Source organism: Lycorma delicatula, chromosome 5, assembly GCF_047948215.1.
Source record: "Lycorma delicatula isolate Av1 chromosome 5, ASM4794821v1, whole genome shotgun sequence".
Classification (NCBI taxonomy): Eukaryota; Metazoa; Arthropoda; class Insecta; order Hemiptera; family Fulgoridae; genus Lycorma; species Lycorma delicatula.
In genome coordinates, this window is record NC_134459.1 from 114,279 (window position 1) to 131,702 (window position 17,424).

The 17,424-nt window shown below is 29.7% G+C and overlaps 1 protein-coding gene across 3 annotated transcripts in view; it reads left to right on the forward strand.

Moving 5' to 3' along the window:
- The window catches only part of LOC142324611 (uncharacterized), a 70,560-nt gene that overhangs the window by 3,145 nt on the left and 49,991 nt on the right, over positions 1–17,424 (forward strand). For 2 of the 3 annotated variants that reach the window (XM_075365466.1, XM_075365460.1), the window contains exon 1: positions 17,233–17,389. In XM_075365466.1, coding sequence (XP_075221581.1) covers positions 17,373–17,389 — 17 coding nt within the window. In that variant the 5' untranslated portion in view covers positions 17,233–17,372. Of the gene's footprint in view, positions 1–15,119; positions 15,225–17,196; positions 17,390–17,424 lie in introns of those variants that run through there. The other variant, XM_075365462.1, reaches the window with a different exon arrangement.

The window sequence follows — 17,424 nt, forward strand, 5'->3', positions numbered from 1 at the left end:
AGAATCTATAAAACATTACTATTCAGCAACGACACGCTATTATATTTCACAAAAATTATAAATATATTTTAAATTTAAATAATGACATATTAAAAGATCAATATATATTCATTAAAATATTTTGTTAAAAATAGTTTATTGTTACGTAGTTTCCTTGAGTTTTTTTAAGAGTTTTGAAATTGTTAATTGTCCAACTAACAATAAAAGTTAACTAATATTTTACTGACTCCTGAAAGAAGGCAGCAACTTTTTCAGTAGTTGTTATGGGTGTAGGTCAGGACTTAAATGGCCATATCAACATCACTCAATCTTCTGATGAAAGCTATGGAAAACTAGAATTGTTTTTTCCCCAAGAATAATTAACTCTGCTTCAAATAAAGGGCAGGCAGGTAGGTTTCATAGTAAACAAGAAGATAGGGAAGAGAATAGAGTATTTCAAAATGCATAGCGATAGAATCATTGTAAGGATAAAGTCAAAACCTAAGCCGACAACGATCGGTTACATCTATATGACTACAAGTCCCTTGAGATGATGAGGTAGAGTGTACATACGAGGAAATATGTGATATATGAGTGTATATACATAGTTGGAGACTGGAATGCAAGCATTGGAAAAGGCAAGGAAGCAATACTGTGGGTGAATACAGGCTAGGAAAAAAGGAATGAAAGAGGAGACCGACTTACCGAGTTTTGTACGATGTATAATTTAGTATTTCCGAACACCCAGTTTAAAAAGCATAATAGAAGAATATACACAAGGAAAAAGCCAAGTGATAATGCAAGGTATCAGATAAACTTGTTGACTGCAATGCTTATCCTGGAACAGACAGGATAAGCACCCTAAGTAGATTAGGGTTTAAAAACCTGAAGAAAAGGTGTCAGATGCATCGGTGGAATTTAGAGAAGCTTGAGGAAGAGTAGGTAAAGAAGATTTTTGGGAGGACATCACAAGGGGTCTGAGTAAAAAAAGTAAGGTAGAAAATATAGAAGAATGGGAGAATGTTAAAAAGGATTTCTTAAATCAGCAGTACAGAATTTAGACAGAACAAAGAGAACTACCAGAAAACCTTGGATATCAAAGAATATATTGCAGCTGATGGATGAACATAGAAAGTATAAGATTGCTAAAGATGAAGAAAGTAAAACGAACTATTGACAATAAAGAAATACTATAAACAGGAAGTGCAATTAGCTAAAGAAGAGTGGATTAAAGAAAAGTGTTCAGAAGTGAAAAGAGAAATGATCATTGGTAAAATAGACAGAGCATACAGGAAAGTTAAGGAGAATTTTGTGGTATATAAATTAAATCTAATAATGTGTTAAACAAAGATGGTACAGATTTATAATACGAAAATAAAGGTAGATAGGTGGGTGGAATATATTAATATATATGGGTTATATGGAGGAAATTAATTAGAAACTAGTGTTATAGAGGAAGAAGAGGAGATCGAAGAGGATGAAAAGGAAGATACAATACTGAGATCTGTATTTAAGAGAGCATTAAAAGATCTGAATGGCAGAAAGGCTCCTGGGATAGACAGGATACCTGCAGAATTACTGCGCAGTACAGTGGGGAACTGATAAGATAGATTATACAAACTGGTGTGTAATATTTACGAAAAAGGGGAAGTTCTGTCAGACTTCAAAAAGTGTTATTGTCATGATACCAAAGAAAGCAGGAGCAGATAAATGTGAAGAATGCAGAACAATTAGCTTAATTATTGATGCATCAAAAATCTTAACTAGAATTCTGCACAGAAGAACTGAGGCAAGAGAGGAAAAAGTGTTAGGAAAAGACCAATTTGGTTTCAGGGAATGTATAGGGACAAGGGAAGCAATTTTAGCACTCAGATTAATAAGAGAAAGAAGACTAAAGGAAAACAAACCAACATAGTTGGCACTTATAGACTTAGAAAAGGCAACTGCCAATAGCAATGATAACATAACTGGAATAAAATATTTAGAATTTTAAAAAACTTAGGGTTCAAGTAGAGAGATAAAAGAACAATTGCTAACATTTACAGGAACCAAACTGCAACAGTAATAATCAAAGAATATAAGAAAGAAGCCGTAATAAAAAAGGGAGTCCAACAAGGATGTTCGCTATTCCTGTTACTTTTTAATCTTTACAAAGAACTAGTAGTTAATGATGTTAAAGAACAATTTAGATCAAGAGTAACAGTGCAAAATGAAAAGATAAAGATTCTACAATTTGCTGATGATATAGTTTAAAGAGTAAATTCTTACAAAGAGTAAAACAGTATTTACAAGAAACAATGAATATGCTATGATGAAGTCCTACACAAGAACTACCGCATGTAAATAAACAAGAATAAAATGAAAGCAATGAAATATAGTAGAAACAATGTAGATGGACCACTGAGTATAAAAATAGGAAGGGAAAAGATTATGGAGGTAGAAGAATTTTGTAATTTTGAAAGTAGAATTACTAAAAATGGACAAAGCAGGAGCAATATAAAATGCCGAATAGCACAGTCGAAACAAGCTTTCAGTCAGAAACATAATTTCCTTACATCAAAAATTAATTTAAACGTCAGGAAAACATTTTTGAAAGTATATGTTTGGAGTGTAGCTTTATACGGAAATGAAACTTGCACAATCGGAGAACCTGAGAAGAAAAGATTAGAAATCCATAGTGCTGTCAGTATTAAGAGATACGAGAAGCTCAATTTTGTTTTCTATTACATGAGGGGGCTAGAATCAAAAAGACTCAGATAATCCAAAATTTGCAATATTTAGTTAGCAGTGGTTTCTTATAATGTTTTAGGCAAGGAATCCAAATTTACTGTTGGTTTGTATCAAAACTCAATCAATCAATAAAATCTATTTTAAAAGTAGGATATTAAAGAAAAGTAAAGAAGTAAAGTTAAGAAAAGGATTTTAAAGGAAAAGTAGGATTTTAAAGTCGTAGTTAATTACAAAAGTCAGATAATCCAATGGATTATGTAGTTTTGATGCTAGCTGCTGTCCCACCAATCAGCTATTTGGAATTCAACATGATTTTGAGGTTATGTTTATTGTTTGCTCTAATGAATGTAATTAGCATTATTCTCTCCCTCTCTCTCCCTCTTCCTCAATCTTAGACCTAAATCTTAGACCAGTTTAAGGTCAGAGAAGTAGAAAAAGATTTTGGAAACCACAAAACTGGAAGAAAAATAAGCCAAAAGTTGCTAGGTAAGATCTAACAACTATGTTTTAAGGTTTTTTTCAACATTATAATCAAACATAAAGTCTCATATTATTTTTTATGGTTTTTACAGTTTTTCTTTTTTTGTTTAGCCTCCAGAACCACCGTCAGGATTACTTCAGAGAATGAATGAGGATGATATGTATGAGTGTAAATGAAGTGTAGTCTTGTATTGTCTCACATCTACCATTTCTGAGATGTGTGGTTAATTGAAACCCACATAAACCCGTATAAAAGTGACTGCCTTTACTAGGATTTGAACCTTAGAATTTTCGACTTTGAAATCAGCTGATTTACGAAGACATGTTCACCACTAAACCAACCTGGTGGATTTATGGTTTTTACCTGATCTTAGTTTACTAAATATCTTAGTTTAGATACTTAACAAAATTATTTCACCTAATGTAATGGAATCCCTAACTTTTATCTAAAAATATAAGATAGGTATAACTACTACATGTAGTTTATGGTACCCTGAATAGCCTAAATACAGATAGTTAATGGCAGAACTTTGTTTGTAATGGCTTAGTATTGTTTGAACTTTTTTATGGGTTTTCTAAAAAAAAAAAAGGTTCTCTTAATTAATCTTGCTATAAGACTATCACTCTAACTAAAGCAAAGGCAATAGAGTGTGTTTTTGTTTTAGTTACTCGCACATAATGCTCCACAACACCCTAACGTGTAACCAGGGGTAGGTTCAGATGTCTGTAACTGAAAATGCGAGATGTATACACTTGTAACTTTTGTAAAAAAGCTATTGCAAAAAAGCTGACAGTGCATAGCAAGCTCATTTCATTTTGAAGCACATTGAAATTCTCAACTGTAAATGAAGGAGACCAGGGCAATCGAAAAAACCAGAAAACCCAACATAATATGAATCTAAAGTTAGAACAATATATTTTAATACTATTTTTTTTTTTAATTATACTTCTTTTTAGTTCTCCCATTTAATTTATGATTTTGTATATTTCTTGAGCACAAATTTACAAAAAATATTTAAAATAATAAAAAGTCAGTCAGTCTCTTCTAGCCCGGAACTGTGTAAATTTTTATTTAGTTTGTAAACAGTATTGTTTAGGTTTGCAAACAGATTTTCTTTTTTAATATTTATTAATAAGCACATTCAAACCACAACTTGAAACATTAAGTTTGTTTTTTCTCCTCAAATTTATACAAATTTTTCTGCTTTTTATTAATTAAAAACAGCCATACATAACAAAAATCCTTATTTTTCTATTGATAAAAAATTCTGTCTTTCTTACTTACATACTGCAGCAAAATGAATATTAAACATATTATGATTTACACCAAAACAGAAAGTATGAGACTGTTCCTCATTACTACCTTATCAAATCTCCTTGTAATTGTACTATCAATTTTCACATCGAAAATCAACTGTTATTGGCGTGATTTCAATTGTTATTTCCCAACTTGTTCGTGTTTTGTTTACATTATGACGTCTTGAAGTGATGTTTTTGTTAAGGCTAAGGAGTTTAGCAATTTTGTAGAAAACATTCTAAATGAAAACAGTAGTGAAAAAAGTGATGTTTCGGATTCAGCAGAATTGGATGTTATCAAATAAATTTTTGGGAGAACAATTGGATTCAAATTTGTCTCGCTGCAAATTTGTGTTGTGTAATGAAAATTTGCAGTGAGACAAATTAGCTTCACACAAAATCAAATTTTCAAATTTGCTTCACCAAGCTGTGTTCTGTGCATGGATAACTGGTACACTTCACTGAAATTATACAGAATGGTTCTCGATCAAGGTACTTATGCTGTGGGAACCTTACAAATTAAAGGAAATACACCCCTAAAGATCTGAAGAAAATAAAATTGAAGAAAGGTGAACTTTCATTTTCTAGTAAAAATTTGTTGTTTGTAAAGTGGCATGACCAGAAGATGGTAACAATGTTGTCCACACTTCATGCTCGTGTAGAGTACCAGGAGGTTATTCCTCAAACAGAAATAAAGAAGCCTAACCCTAAAATAGTATTAATACCTAATGTAATGGTTGACTATAATAAAAATATTAGTAGGTGTTGACAAGCAGGACCAAAAGTTATCATCTTTTCCTGTTATGTGAAGTGGCGTGAAAGTACATAAAAAAGACTTTTTTTTATCTTTTAGACTTGTGTAATTACAGTGAACAAATAATTATTTATAACAATGAAGGAATTATTAATTAATTAAAATTTTAAAATCTCCACCGTGAATTGCAAATCAACTGTCTTAATGCAAAGAAAGACTACACAACAAAGGGCTGAATGATTTATATGTGCGGATGTGACTTTTTTGAAAATGTTCACAAACAACAAACTTGCTTATTGTTGATCTATATCTAGATTAGGACCTTCAGATTTGTCTTTTATTATAAGTTCTAATTTGACAAGACATTGACAATATCATGCATTTAGTCCGTCCTTCAAACATTAACATTGGTGAAATACAACAAAGTTATAAATTATGGGATGCTGATAAAGCTAGATGGATAAAAACTAAACCCAATATTATTAATCGCGCCTAAATTACTAAATTAAATAAATATATAAAATAAATTCAAAATAGATTATAAAAATGTTTTCTATATCTCTCTATCCTCATTTACTATTCCCTTAACTACAGATCTAACTTGTGCATTTTGTTTCCTCTCCTGAAAAAAAAAACCAATATAAGTAATAAAAAATTAAATATTGTAGATTTTAATATCTCTAGATTTAAAAGTAAATAAACAAAAAAATGAAAGATAAGTAATCAGTTCCTCATATGTAACAGGATATGTAACTTATCACAAAGAGGAAGTGGTAGATCATAAATTTAAATAGAATAATAATAATAAAATTTAGACAAAATGAATTTCACAATGTAATCTGCAGTTGAATAAAATGCTTACCAACACTACAGGTAAATTCATTAATTTAAAACCAAATTTACCTCTATATAGTACAGAATCCTGCTATTGTTAGAATTCATTTAATTTAAACCCACACTCTACAAAATAAGAGAGATCGCTTGCAAAATTAAGTTCTCACTCGATATAAAAAAATATATGCGTTGCAAAGTTTCTTGTAAAGAAAAGTTCTAGTAATTCAATAAGAAGAAAATATGCAAGCAATATTTACATAATAAATACATTATCTGTAATTAAAATGAACTAAACAGCCAGTAAAGTGAATAAAGTTAGTTACTACTGAGTAGTTTTAGCAATTAGTCAAAATGATGTAAATAAAAGGATGCTAAAACTACACACTAGTAAATAGTCTAACTTAGAATCACTTGGATAAACTTCTAGTTAGTAAGTAATTATAACTAGTTATTACATTTTCAATGAATCACACACATGTATACTGAAACATTCTGAAATGTTATGTCACTTTTGTTTGGTTGCTGCTTGACATGAAATAATCTTAATTTCATATCATTTACATTGTCGTCTTCAGTAAAGAAATGTCACAAATTAATATTTTACAGTAATTTCAAAATGTAATCTTCACCAAATGGAAAGGTAGAAGACAAAAGATAGATAGGGATTTGTTTGTAAAATTACTAAAAAATAAAATAATATTCAGAAAGTGTAAGTTCCCAGGAGTGTGATATCGTCAAAGAAACAAACCTGGGAAATAGATCTATGCTACATGCATTTGGTAAAACTGGCAAAATTATAGAGATAAAAACTTTAAATAATATGAAATCTGCCATAAAGAACATCAAAATTGAAACAAATGAAAATCTGATGTTTTAGTAAAGTTCTGGGACGTTTGTTAGCTGTCTCGATGAAATAGCAGCACCGTATGTTTCACTTTTTATGGCAATAATTCAATTAAAAATTTTTTCTAACATTTTTAAAATGCAGTTACACCTAATCCAGTTTTCTTCATTCACTGTACACTTTCCTGTTACATATATTAAAGAACATCACCGTCACTGTTATTAAAAAAAAAACAAGCATTTGTTCTTCTGATCTAGTTGTTACTTAATTTAAAATCAAGTAAGAAATTTTTGTTCACTTTGTTTTTTAAACAGTTCCTATAAAAATTTGGTAAAACAAAGTTGATATTAACCTTGATTGTAATTAGTTCTTATTCAAATAAAAAACTTAGTACTTAAAAACACTCTGTATTAACAAATACTACTTTTCATTCACTTCACCCAGTATTTAACTTAATTTGATCCAACTGTTAAAAATTTGTTCTAATGAGTTTATTTTACTTATTTAATCAGTTTTAAAAAAAGACATTCTCAATTTTATTCTCATATATTATATATATACAGATTTTTTTTCCTAATAAATAATAATTTTTTTTTCTAATTATGTAAAAAACAAGTTTTTTTACATAATTGAGTAATTTTAGTTTTTCATCATCCCTTAAAATCGAATTCTGTAGTATAACAATGTAAAACTCATATTCTTAGTATTTTAATACGAAAATTATTTAGAAAACTTGCAGCCATATTCTCTAAATTTCATTCATGGAAACTATAATCACAGAATGTGATTTAGTTAGCAACACAAAAAAATCACTACAAGATGATGCAATATGTTCTTTGTTTAAGCTGTACTCTACTCATCTAATAATATAGAGTGATTATAAATGATTTATCAAATTTTAAAAATCTGTACTAAAGTAAATGTAAAATGATGAATGATACATGAAAATAAACACAACTGTCCAAGTTTCAGGTTAAGTTTAAAGTAGTCGCCGACATGTAGCAGCACAAGCTCAGTTTCTAAAATGGCATCTATGCAACAGAAAGCATGCTCATTCTTAGAGTATGAATGAAATGTTTGGCCGTTGTTACTGCAGTTTGAAACAGAACCACCAGACCACCAAAACATTCTAAAACGGTATTGACAGTTTAAAGACACTGGTTGTTTGTGCAAAGGTAAAAACACCGGACACCTAAGCATTTTGGATAAAACAGTGGAGAGAGTCAGGGTGAGTTTCATTCATAGTCTAAAGAAGTCAACTCAACACATTAGTAGTAAACTTGATATTCCACAGCCAACTGTCTGGAAGATTTTGCGAACTCAGGAAAATCAGGAAATTAATAGAAAGTGCGAAATTACAAAGAGAGATGGGTGGAGGACAAGGTCTGCAGTGAAGAATGTAATTACAGTTAACATATATCTAGCTTGAGAAAGGCATCTAAACTTACTTGGGGAGAAAAAAGAAGTGAGTGATGATTTAGAGGAGACTGTATTACAGTATGCATTTTACAGAGCGTTGAATGTCTTTAAAAATAATAACCTATAGGAATTGGTGATATACTTTCTGAATTATATGCTATCTGAAGGAGAACTGAATAGATTATACACTGTCGTATAGAAAACTTGAGACTTTAGATGTGGTTTCAATTTCAATAAAAGCATTATTTATATTGTCCAAAAGAAAAGAAGGGATAAAAGAAAAATTATTTATACAAAATATTTGTACAAAATAAAGAAAATGCCAAAAGCAGCACCCTTACACATGCCAAGAGAGCTTTTATAAAGAAATAATGATCTGGTATCATGTATAGATTTAGAAATTTTTTAATTTCTAAATCATACATATTCATAGTAAATATTAATGAATATAGTAAAAATTATTTATTAGTTTAGAAATTTTCACAACAGCAGTAATGCATGGACAGAAGGGAAGCCAGGAAAACAAAGAAATGTGAAGCCATTGAAATGTAAATGTTGATTAGATGGATTGATAGAATAAGGATTGAAGAGGTTTTAAGACATATTGTGAAGAGAATTATTTCTGGAATAATCTTGTAAAAATGGATGAGGTTGGTTGGCTGTGTTTTGAGAATTTCTGGGCCAGAAAATAAGGTTCTAGAAGGATGCATAAAAGATAAAATGATAAAGGAAGATTGAGATTAAAGTTTTTAAAATAAGTTATTGAGTTTTTAGGATGTAATGGGTGTATAAAAAATAGGAGATATGCTTAAAATGGAGAGGAATGAAGAAGTACGTGAAACCAGTCAGGTGATTGATGACAAACACAAAAACTTAGTAAGATTGCTTATTGTATAGTTTTTAATTTTATAAGCTTTAAGCAGTATCTTGTCTAAGTATTCTTCAAATTGATAAATTGCTGAGGGTATAAAATAAATTAATCCTTTAATAAATTTCCTACACGTATGATATTTTTCTTTTAAAATATCATTGACAATTCTTATGTTTACTAAGTTAAGTAAATAGAGTAAAAATTATAAAATAACAAAGCAATAAATAAACAGTATGAAAGAATCATTCATATTGTCTCCCTTTTTCATTAGCTCCAGAATTGTTTAAAATCTAATGTAATTTATTAAGCATAGCTTTGATTGTTGGTATGTAATTTTTTTGTTTCTCCTAATCATTACTTCCTGTGATTTACAGTTGTAGCTTCGATTATATGTGAAGCCTGTTGTAGTTTTTATCATATATGAAAATATTTATTCATATTTATTTACCCATAAAGACAAATATGTGAAAGATCACTTACACTAATTTTACTTTGAAGTTACACTATATTATTTCAGAGAAGGTTAAACATGAACTCTAGGTTAAGTAGACATAGAAACAATGAGCAAAAAAAAGGGGCAGTTAACTTATTTTTCTATACATTCAAAGTCTGCAGTTTATTTTACAATTATCTTTTATACTTAATTGTTAGATTTTATGTAATTAGGTAAAATTGTATTATTAGTCTATGAGCCAGTTAAATAATTAGTACTATCTAGGATGGTAAAGGGTTATAATGGTTTTCTGGTACAGTTATATATTCAGATGTTTGTGCAGATACTTAAATTTTATTATCTGAGTGTAAGTAGTTATATGAAAAAAAATGTAATTTTTTTTTTTATTGCTATAAGTTTTTTGAAGATAAAATATAACAATTATAGCCAAAGTTACAATCTATCAATTGATTAGTTTTTGTTTTATACTATTATCTGTAATTCAAGAATGTCAATGATAGCAGTATGAAGTCCTATAGTACATTTATTTTTAGTTAGCAAAAAAGTTTATCTCATCAAAAAATTTGTTTCCTCCATATTTAATTTGAAGCGATCAACTTTATAAACAAGTACTTAGAAAACGACCTATATATTTTTATAAATATGTTTATTTTAAATATTTTGTTCTTTACAACAAATTTTTTTTAAACGTACTTACTGTGTAACAGATTTAAGTTTTCTAGATGCAAAATCAGGGCATTCCATTTATTACAGACCCCTGCATGATTGAAACATTTGAGATTGCAGGCAGAAGATTTAATGGAGGTTTATTAAGTCCCTTATATATATATATAAAACTTGATTTATATATGTTTGATTTATATATTTATGTTGATTTAATATATATACACATGCATTCTAGCTGGCCTGTCTAGCCAGAACCTGGACCCTTGGGGCTCAGGTCAGCCCAGGTGAATACAGATAGGAGCGGGTGAAAGTGCCAAAAGAAAGCAAAAATGGTTCTGTATCTGCTGGAAATATTATTGCTTTGGATTTTTAGGATTCTTGTGGTGCGATGCTTACATTACAAGAATGGTACTACCTGGAAAAAGGCAGGACCATCACCAGGAAGTATTATAATTGATTAGTGGACCAATTGAAGGGTGCTATTCAGGCTAAATGTTCATATCTGGCCAAAAAGAAAGTGCTTTTTCACCATGATAATGCGTCTGAATACATGTCTTGGTAGTTTGTTGCTGCAAAGCTCCATGACCTTTTCTTAGAAGAGCTTCATCATGATAAGGCTCCCGTCGATTACTTCATATTCCCAAACATGAAGAATTGGCTCATGGGATGAAGGTTCTTTTTAGATGATGAGATCAAAGCTGAAACTGTTTATTTTGCAGAGTTGGACAAATTGCATTATTCTGAGGTTATTAATAAGTTAGAAAATCATTGATTTAAATGTATTGAATTGCAAGATTCAATACAAGAATAATCCATACTCTAGATTGAAAGAATTTTTGGATGTATGTTTTTCTCTATATTGAAGAATAAAAAGTGATAAATTTATGAAAAATCTTATGTTTCTGTGAGAACTTTCCAAATGTCAATCATAAGTAAGATTAACTTCAGAATCAAATTGAAAGTGCTTCTGCACACGAAGTGTTTCATTTGTGTAACTTATAACTGCCCTGCCTTTTGCATATGTTTTACAGAGCAATTTAGTGTTTAGAATTGCTATTAGATAACTATTCACAGTTAATTAGGTGCCACTTTAAGAATATTAAATTATAAAAAAGTAGTTTAACACTGGATGTCTGTCATTAGAATTATACATTACAATCTGATTGTGAGAAATATGTGTGTGGATTCCTAACTCTTGATGGAAAATCTTTTATTTGTCCGGCTGTGAAAGCTATTTTTATGAAAAGTAACTGAAAAGATATCAAATTCAAAGATGTTGATTATTTTATGCTAAACAAAATTGTTTGAATAACGCCTTTATTTAATGTACATCAAGTTAATGTGATAAGGACCACTTAAAAGAATGCCTGACTAAATTGTATACATGACAAAAATATTTTCTAAAATTTAGTTTTTTAAATGAAGTGTCCACCATCTTTATATCAATCTAATGGAACTTTAAAGTTTCTTATTTTATGGTTAATTAATGGCTAAATGTCCTACATTAAGAAGTTATGCTAAGAAGTTATTAAAGTGATTCCGTTGACTTAATATATACCCAATTTATCTAATTTTAAAATTCAAATACAGTTAATTAATGCAGTCTGGCTACTGTGTGTTCTAGCCAAGAAGTAAATTTTTTAGGGCTAGTAATCACATTTTTTGATAAAAAAATAATTTTTTCTGTTGAAAGGATGACTAGCAATCAGTTTCTCTTTTTGTCATCACACACACACATACACACACACACACATATACATACATACACATACATACACACACACACACACACACACAGTGGGATGTTATATTTTGCTAGAAATGTCTTGACAGACAATGCAGTGTGAGTCTGTGCATTGTCCCGATGAAGAACCCATAACTTGTTCTTTCACAGTCCAGGTCTTTCTTATTTTTTCACGGATTTGAGCAAGGACTTTGAATAAAGGCAAGAATAGTTAATCGATGGTCAGAGCAGATCAGATTATGGGTTTTTTCAATATTTTTATCTGTTTTTGTTGTGGAAGGGCAACCTTGGTGAACATTATCTTCAATGTCTTCTCGGCTATCTTGAAAATGCTTAAATCACTCAAAACCTCATGTACATGATAAACATTCACTGCCATTTACCTTTTTTTAATAAAAGATAAGTTTCAGTAGTGGTTTTTCCAAATTTCATATGAAATTTCACGACACTTCTTTGCTTTAATAAAACACTTATTATTTTTTCGCAGCAAAACAAAAAAATAGATGTTATCCAAATGAAGGCCATGACCAGACTAATATGTCTGCAGAAACTGGAGTGGCAGTAATCGAAAGAGAAGGCTTCACTCTATACAGCTGTTGCTCATATGAATTTGGTGCATGCGCAGTTCTTCTGTAGTAGAATTAGTCTTGTTATTTAATAGCCACACCTCATATTTTAGTTTGGACTAAGTCCTAGTTTTTTTTTTTCAATAAGTGACTGCACTTCTGGTGTAAGAAATATTTGTTTTTATTTTCTAACTTCTATCCTTTACTTAACTAATTCCTTACTCGTGATGGTAAATCTGGGTTCATCATTGTCAGAGAGTCGTTGTTGCTTATTTTGGAAGTAGTCAACTCTGAGGCAGCAACAACATCATAGATATCAGTTGATATGTCCTCTGTGTTGAGAATATCGTCAATATTTGGGTACTCTTTGCTGTTTCCAAACTGTTCAATAAGTTCTTATTATTCACTCTGTTTTACAGAATTTTCATTTGGTTCACTAAGATTTTCATTGACGAAATTGAAGTTTGTGGAGGTTTAACACTGGTTTTTACAAAAAAATTTCTCACTGTCACAGTATTATCCTACTTTATCACCAGATGAATCCATAAAACTGCATCCAACACACTAATGCTTTTAGAAAGCTCATCAGCATTGATAGCTTCATACATTGTTGACAACAAGTACATAACACCTTTTTTTGTACGAAATTTTAAAGTTCTGAATGATCCCCTGATCTAGTGGTTGACATACTGCAGTAGTATGTGGGGGAAGAAATATTATTCTGCATTTTCTAAGCTAACATTAGGGTCCGATTTTGCATTGTCCAAGAATAGTATGACTTTCCTATTTTGCCTTCCCATTCTATGAACAAAACTTAACAACCAGTCCATCATTATGGCCCTAGTCATCCAATATTTTTTATTTGAATACCATTCAATTTCTTACGAGTTTATGTTTATGCCCGTAAAACATCGAGGCTTTACAGATTTATCGATTATTAATGCTTTTTCAAATTCACAGTCAACATAACAGTCGGTCTTTCTTTTTATTTTTTCTTCCGGTACATTTATCCTCTTTCAAACACATTGTTTTACTGGGCAAAGCCGGAAAAAAAGGACCAGTCTCATCACAATTAAAAATGTTTCTTTCATTATAACTCACGCTTATTTCATTTAACTTTTCCTTCCAATCAGACCCCAAATTCTCATCTACAGCCCCAGCTTCACCACAAACATTTTTAAATGAAATTTTATGTCTAATTCAGAATTTATCTATCGAACTCCCTGATGCTTTAAATTTATCGAAACTGAGTTCTTTTTACAATTTTTAGGCCTTTCTCATACATCAAAGTTCCAGAGACTGGAATGTTATTAGCATAAGCCCCGCAAAATCACTCGTAAGTCAAATGTCAACCACTAGCCTGGAATTTTAGGAAATGTATGTTTGCTAAACTGATTTTCATTTTCAGTCCACAGCTTAGGATATCATCTCCACTTTTTAATATATCACTTACCTGAATTTTCTTGATATCAAAACATTTTGCCATGTCACACACACGTGAGTTTTTCTTTTTGTAGACATTTATAACTGCTACTTTTTCTTTTTATGTTAAGTGTTTATGTTTTTGAAACATTTTAAGTTGCTGTAACGATGGTTGTAATGATTTTTATAAAATGCACAAAATTGAACGTACAGTAAACTTATATATGGAAAATGTACTACAATAAAAATATAGTACCTACCATAAAAATATTAGTGGGTTCAGTGTACAGCAACTGATGATAAATTGATTGAAATCATTACATCAGCGTCAAGGCAGGAAGTGATGCAATTCACAACAGATAAACAAATTAGTTACGTTGAATATAAAATAAAACAAAAAAAAATTCAATTTTTATTCTTGTTGTTTGTTTTCAATAACTGATTAAATAGTTTTTATTGGTAAATTCATTGTCCACATCCATTGTATTGAAGCTCCGTTATTGAGAAGTATTTTAGCCATTAATACCTCCATAAAACTGCTATGTAGGTGTTGTGTTAAGAGGAGTCTGTCATTGGGAAGTATCCATTAAATTTCACTGTATAAATATATATTTTATATATGTATATATAAGCCATGATACTATCTTACTCTCATACATTTTGTAAAACGTTATCAAAAAAATACACAACAGTTAACTTTTTCCATATGAAATTACTTCCTTGTTATTTTATGTAATAAAAACTATAAAAGGAAAACATATAGGGCATTTGCCAATCTAGAAAAATGTTGAATTTAGGCATTTGGTATATGGACCTTGTATTACAATGTGAAAAAGTAATACCTTTTAGAATTCTGCTACTTTTTTAAACTGTTTTTGAAATATTTATTAATAATTACACCATGATTCATGAATCATGATGATTGTGAATAAATTAAATTTTAAGAAAAATGAGTCATTAGTGAACAGTGTTTTTATCCTTGTTCTATTTTTCCTAATATGTTTGTTAAAAATGTAATTTTCTATTTAGAGTATTTTCAGAAATTTGTTTTGTCATTTAGGTGCTGTGTTTCCTTACTAAAAGTAGAAAATCATTTGAAAGATGAAATTTGTAATAAGGAAAGAATTCATAATTTATGGGCCAAAATTTCCGATACAGTATTAAGGTATTAATTATTCAGTAAAATTCTTTTTTCATGTTATTAGTTACTGAGTTTTTATTCTACATTTTATTGTAATTTAATAATTTATTATCATTGTTGATTTTTAAAAAAAATGTATTACTGTTTTTGGTATTTCAAACTTTCTTCAGTGTAGTGGGTGAGCCATTAAAACAGGCAGTTTTCAAAATTAATTTTTTTTATTTATTCATTTGAACATTAATTTTTACTACATATTAGTAATTCATTTAATAGCATTTTCAAATACACCTTAAAAATTCTACATGATGAACACTACATCCTAAGGTGGCCACTATTTGTATCCACATTGATAAAATGGATAGAAATTTAAGTAGAATAAAAGCGGATAATTTCCATGTAAGTAGAAATGTGATTTATCATTCAGTATATAGTAATATATTTATTACCATTTGTAAGATTCAAAAGATGGTAGCAAAAGATCACAATTAAATCAATGTCATTTAATGCCTGCACTACTTAAATTAAAAAAAAAAAATTATATATATAGAGCAGTGTAAACCCTACTATATATATATATATACATATATATATATATATATATATATGTATGGAGCATGTATATACAGGAGCGTAAAACTTGCTATATATATATATATATATAGAGAGAGAGAGAGGAGCATAAACAAGTAGTCAGTTACATTCATAATAGTAGTCATTTGAGTCAAGTAATGTGATTTGTGGAAAATGGACAAAAAAGAATTTCCTGTAGTGATAACACATTACTTTTTGAAATACGAAGCCAGAAATGCTGAGATGCTTTTTGTTATGGTTATATATTTATTACCACATCAGATGTAGGTTTATGTTCCTATATATATTAACCTGATTTTATATATATGTATGTATATATAATTTCTCTCACATCTAAAGAGAGAAAATATATAGTTACTCATCTCTTACTAGTTTCTATAAAGACCGAAGTGAATATAATGATGAGATTAAAAGAAACATAAAAAGATCACCTGATATTTATTTGATATCAAAAGATATTGGCTTTTCTAGTCAAATTTAAGGAGTTCAATTTCTAAAGAGATGTTATAATAGGTATATTCCTCTTATGTTGCATGCAATATTCTCTGCAGTTGTAACCTCATTAAGCCATTTGGAATTTCATTGTAGTTTGTACTCATATGACCACTCTGAAAATAACCAAACCACCTACCTGTGTACTATTTAACTGATACAACTGATTCACCATAATATTTATCCAGCTTGGATTTAGCTTCCTGTCTGACTTTGCATTTCAAAAAGTAATGTTTGATCACTACAGGAAATTCCTATTTGTCCATTTTCATAAATCACATTATTTGACTCAAATGATGACCATTGTGAATGCTTCTGACTACTTGTTTATTCTCCTTACTGAGATGTGGGAAAGAAGACCTTAACAATTTACTATGAGCACCATCTCTTGACTTTGTATGAAGTTATCAAACATCCCTCGTAGATGTCTGTTATATAATCATATCTTGGAGTGCTTTTCATATTTTTGACAATTCATTGGTTGAAAACAAAAATGCAATAATAATGGTATTATACTTTTGAGGTGATGATAGTTAATCTATCATCAATCTTTAAAATCTACTCTTGAGTGAGAAAGGAACTTGATAACATCTTATAAATGCTGCATGAGGTTCCTTTTCTGGTGTGATTGGGCTTTGTATAGCCAATACAAAGCCTAAACCAGCTTTTCCTTTTTGGGTTTTCTATTAATGGTGGCATAAGTAATCCAAACCAGCTTTGAGCTTGATAAAAGTAAACACAGGAATTTCTTTTTGACTTGTAATGATAAATAATTTAATAATTTATTTTTTAACTAATTGAAGTACATTAGGTTTTTTATAGAGTTGTTTACTTTAAAAGTTACCTTTTTTCATTTTGTATGTAGTTTGTTAAATGTTTTGTCTTGTTGGATAATGTTTTCTTGTTTCTTTAGGATGTTAGAATTAAACCAGTGTGAAACCAGTAGTTTTAAACTGGCTGAAGAAATTTTGAAATTTGATGATGATTTTTTATCACGTCTATTGAAATTATACAGCAGTAGAGTGTTACACGTAACACAACATACTTTGAAGACACTGGTATGTTTGTGTCAGACTACAATTTTACAAGATGAGCTTGGATCTGAGGTGACTTGCCTTGTTGTTCTTGAGTATTTTTAATT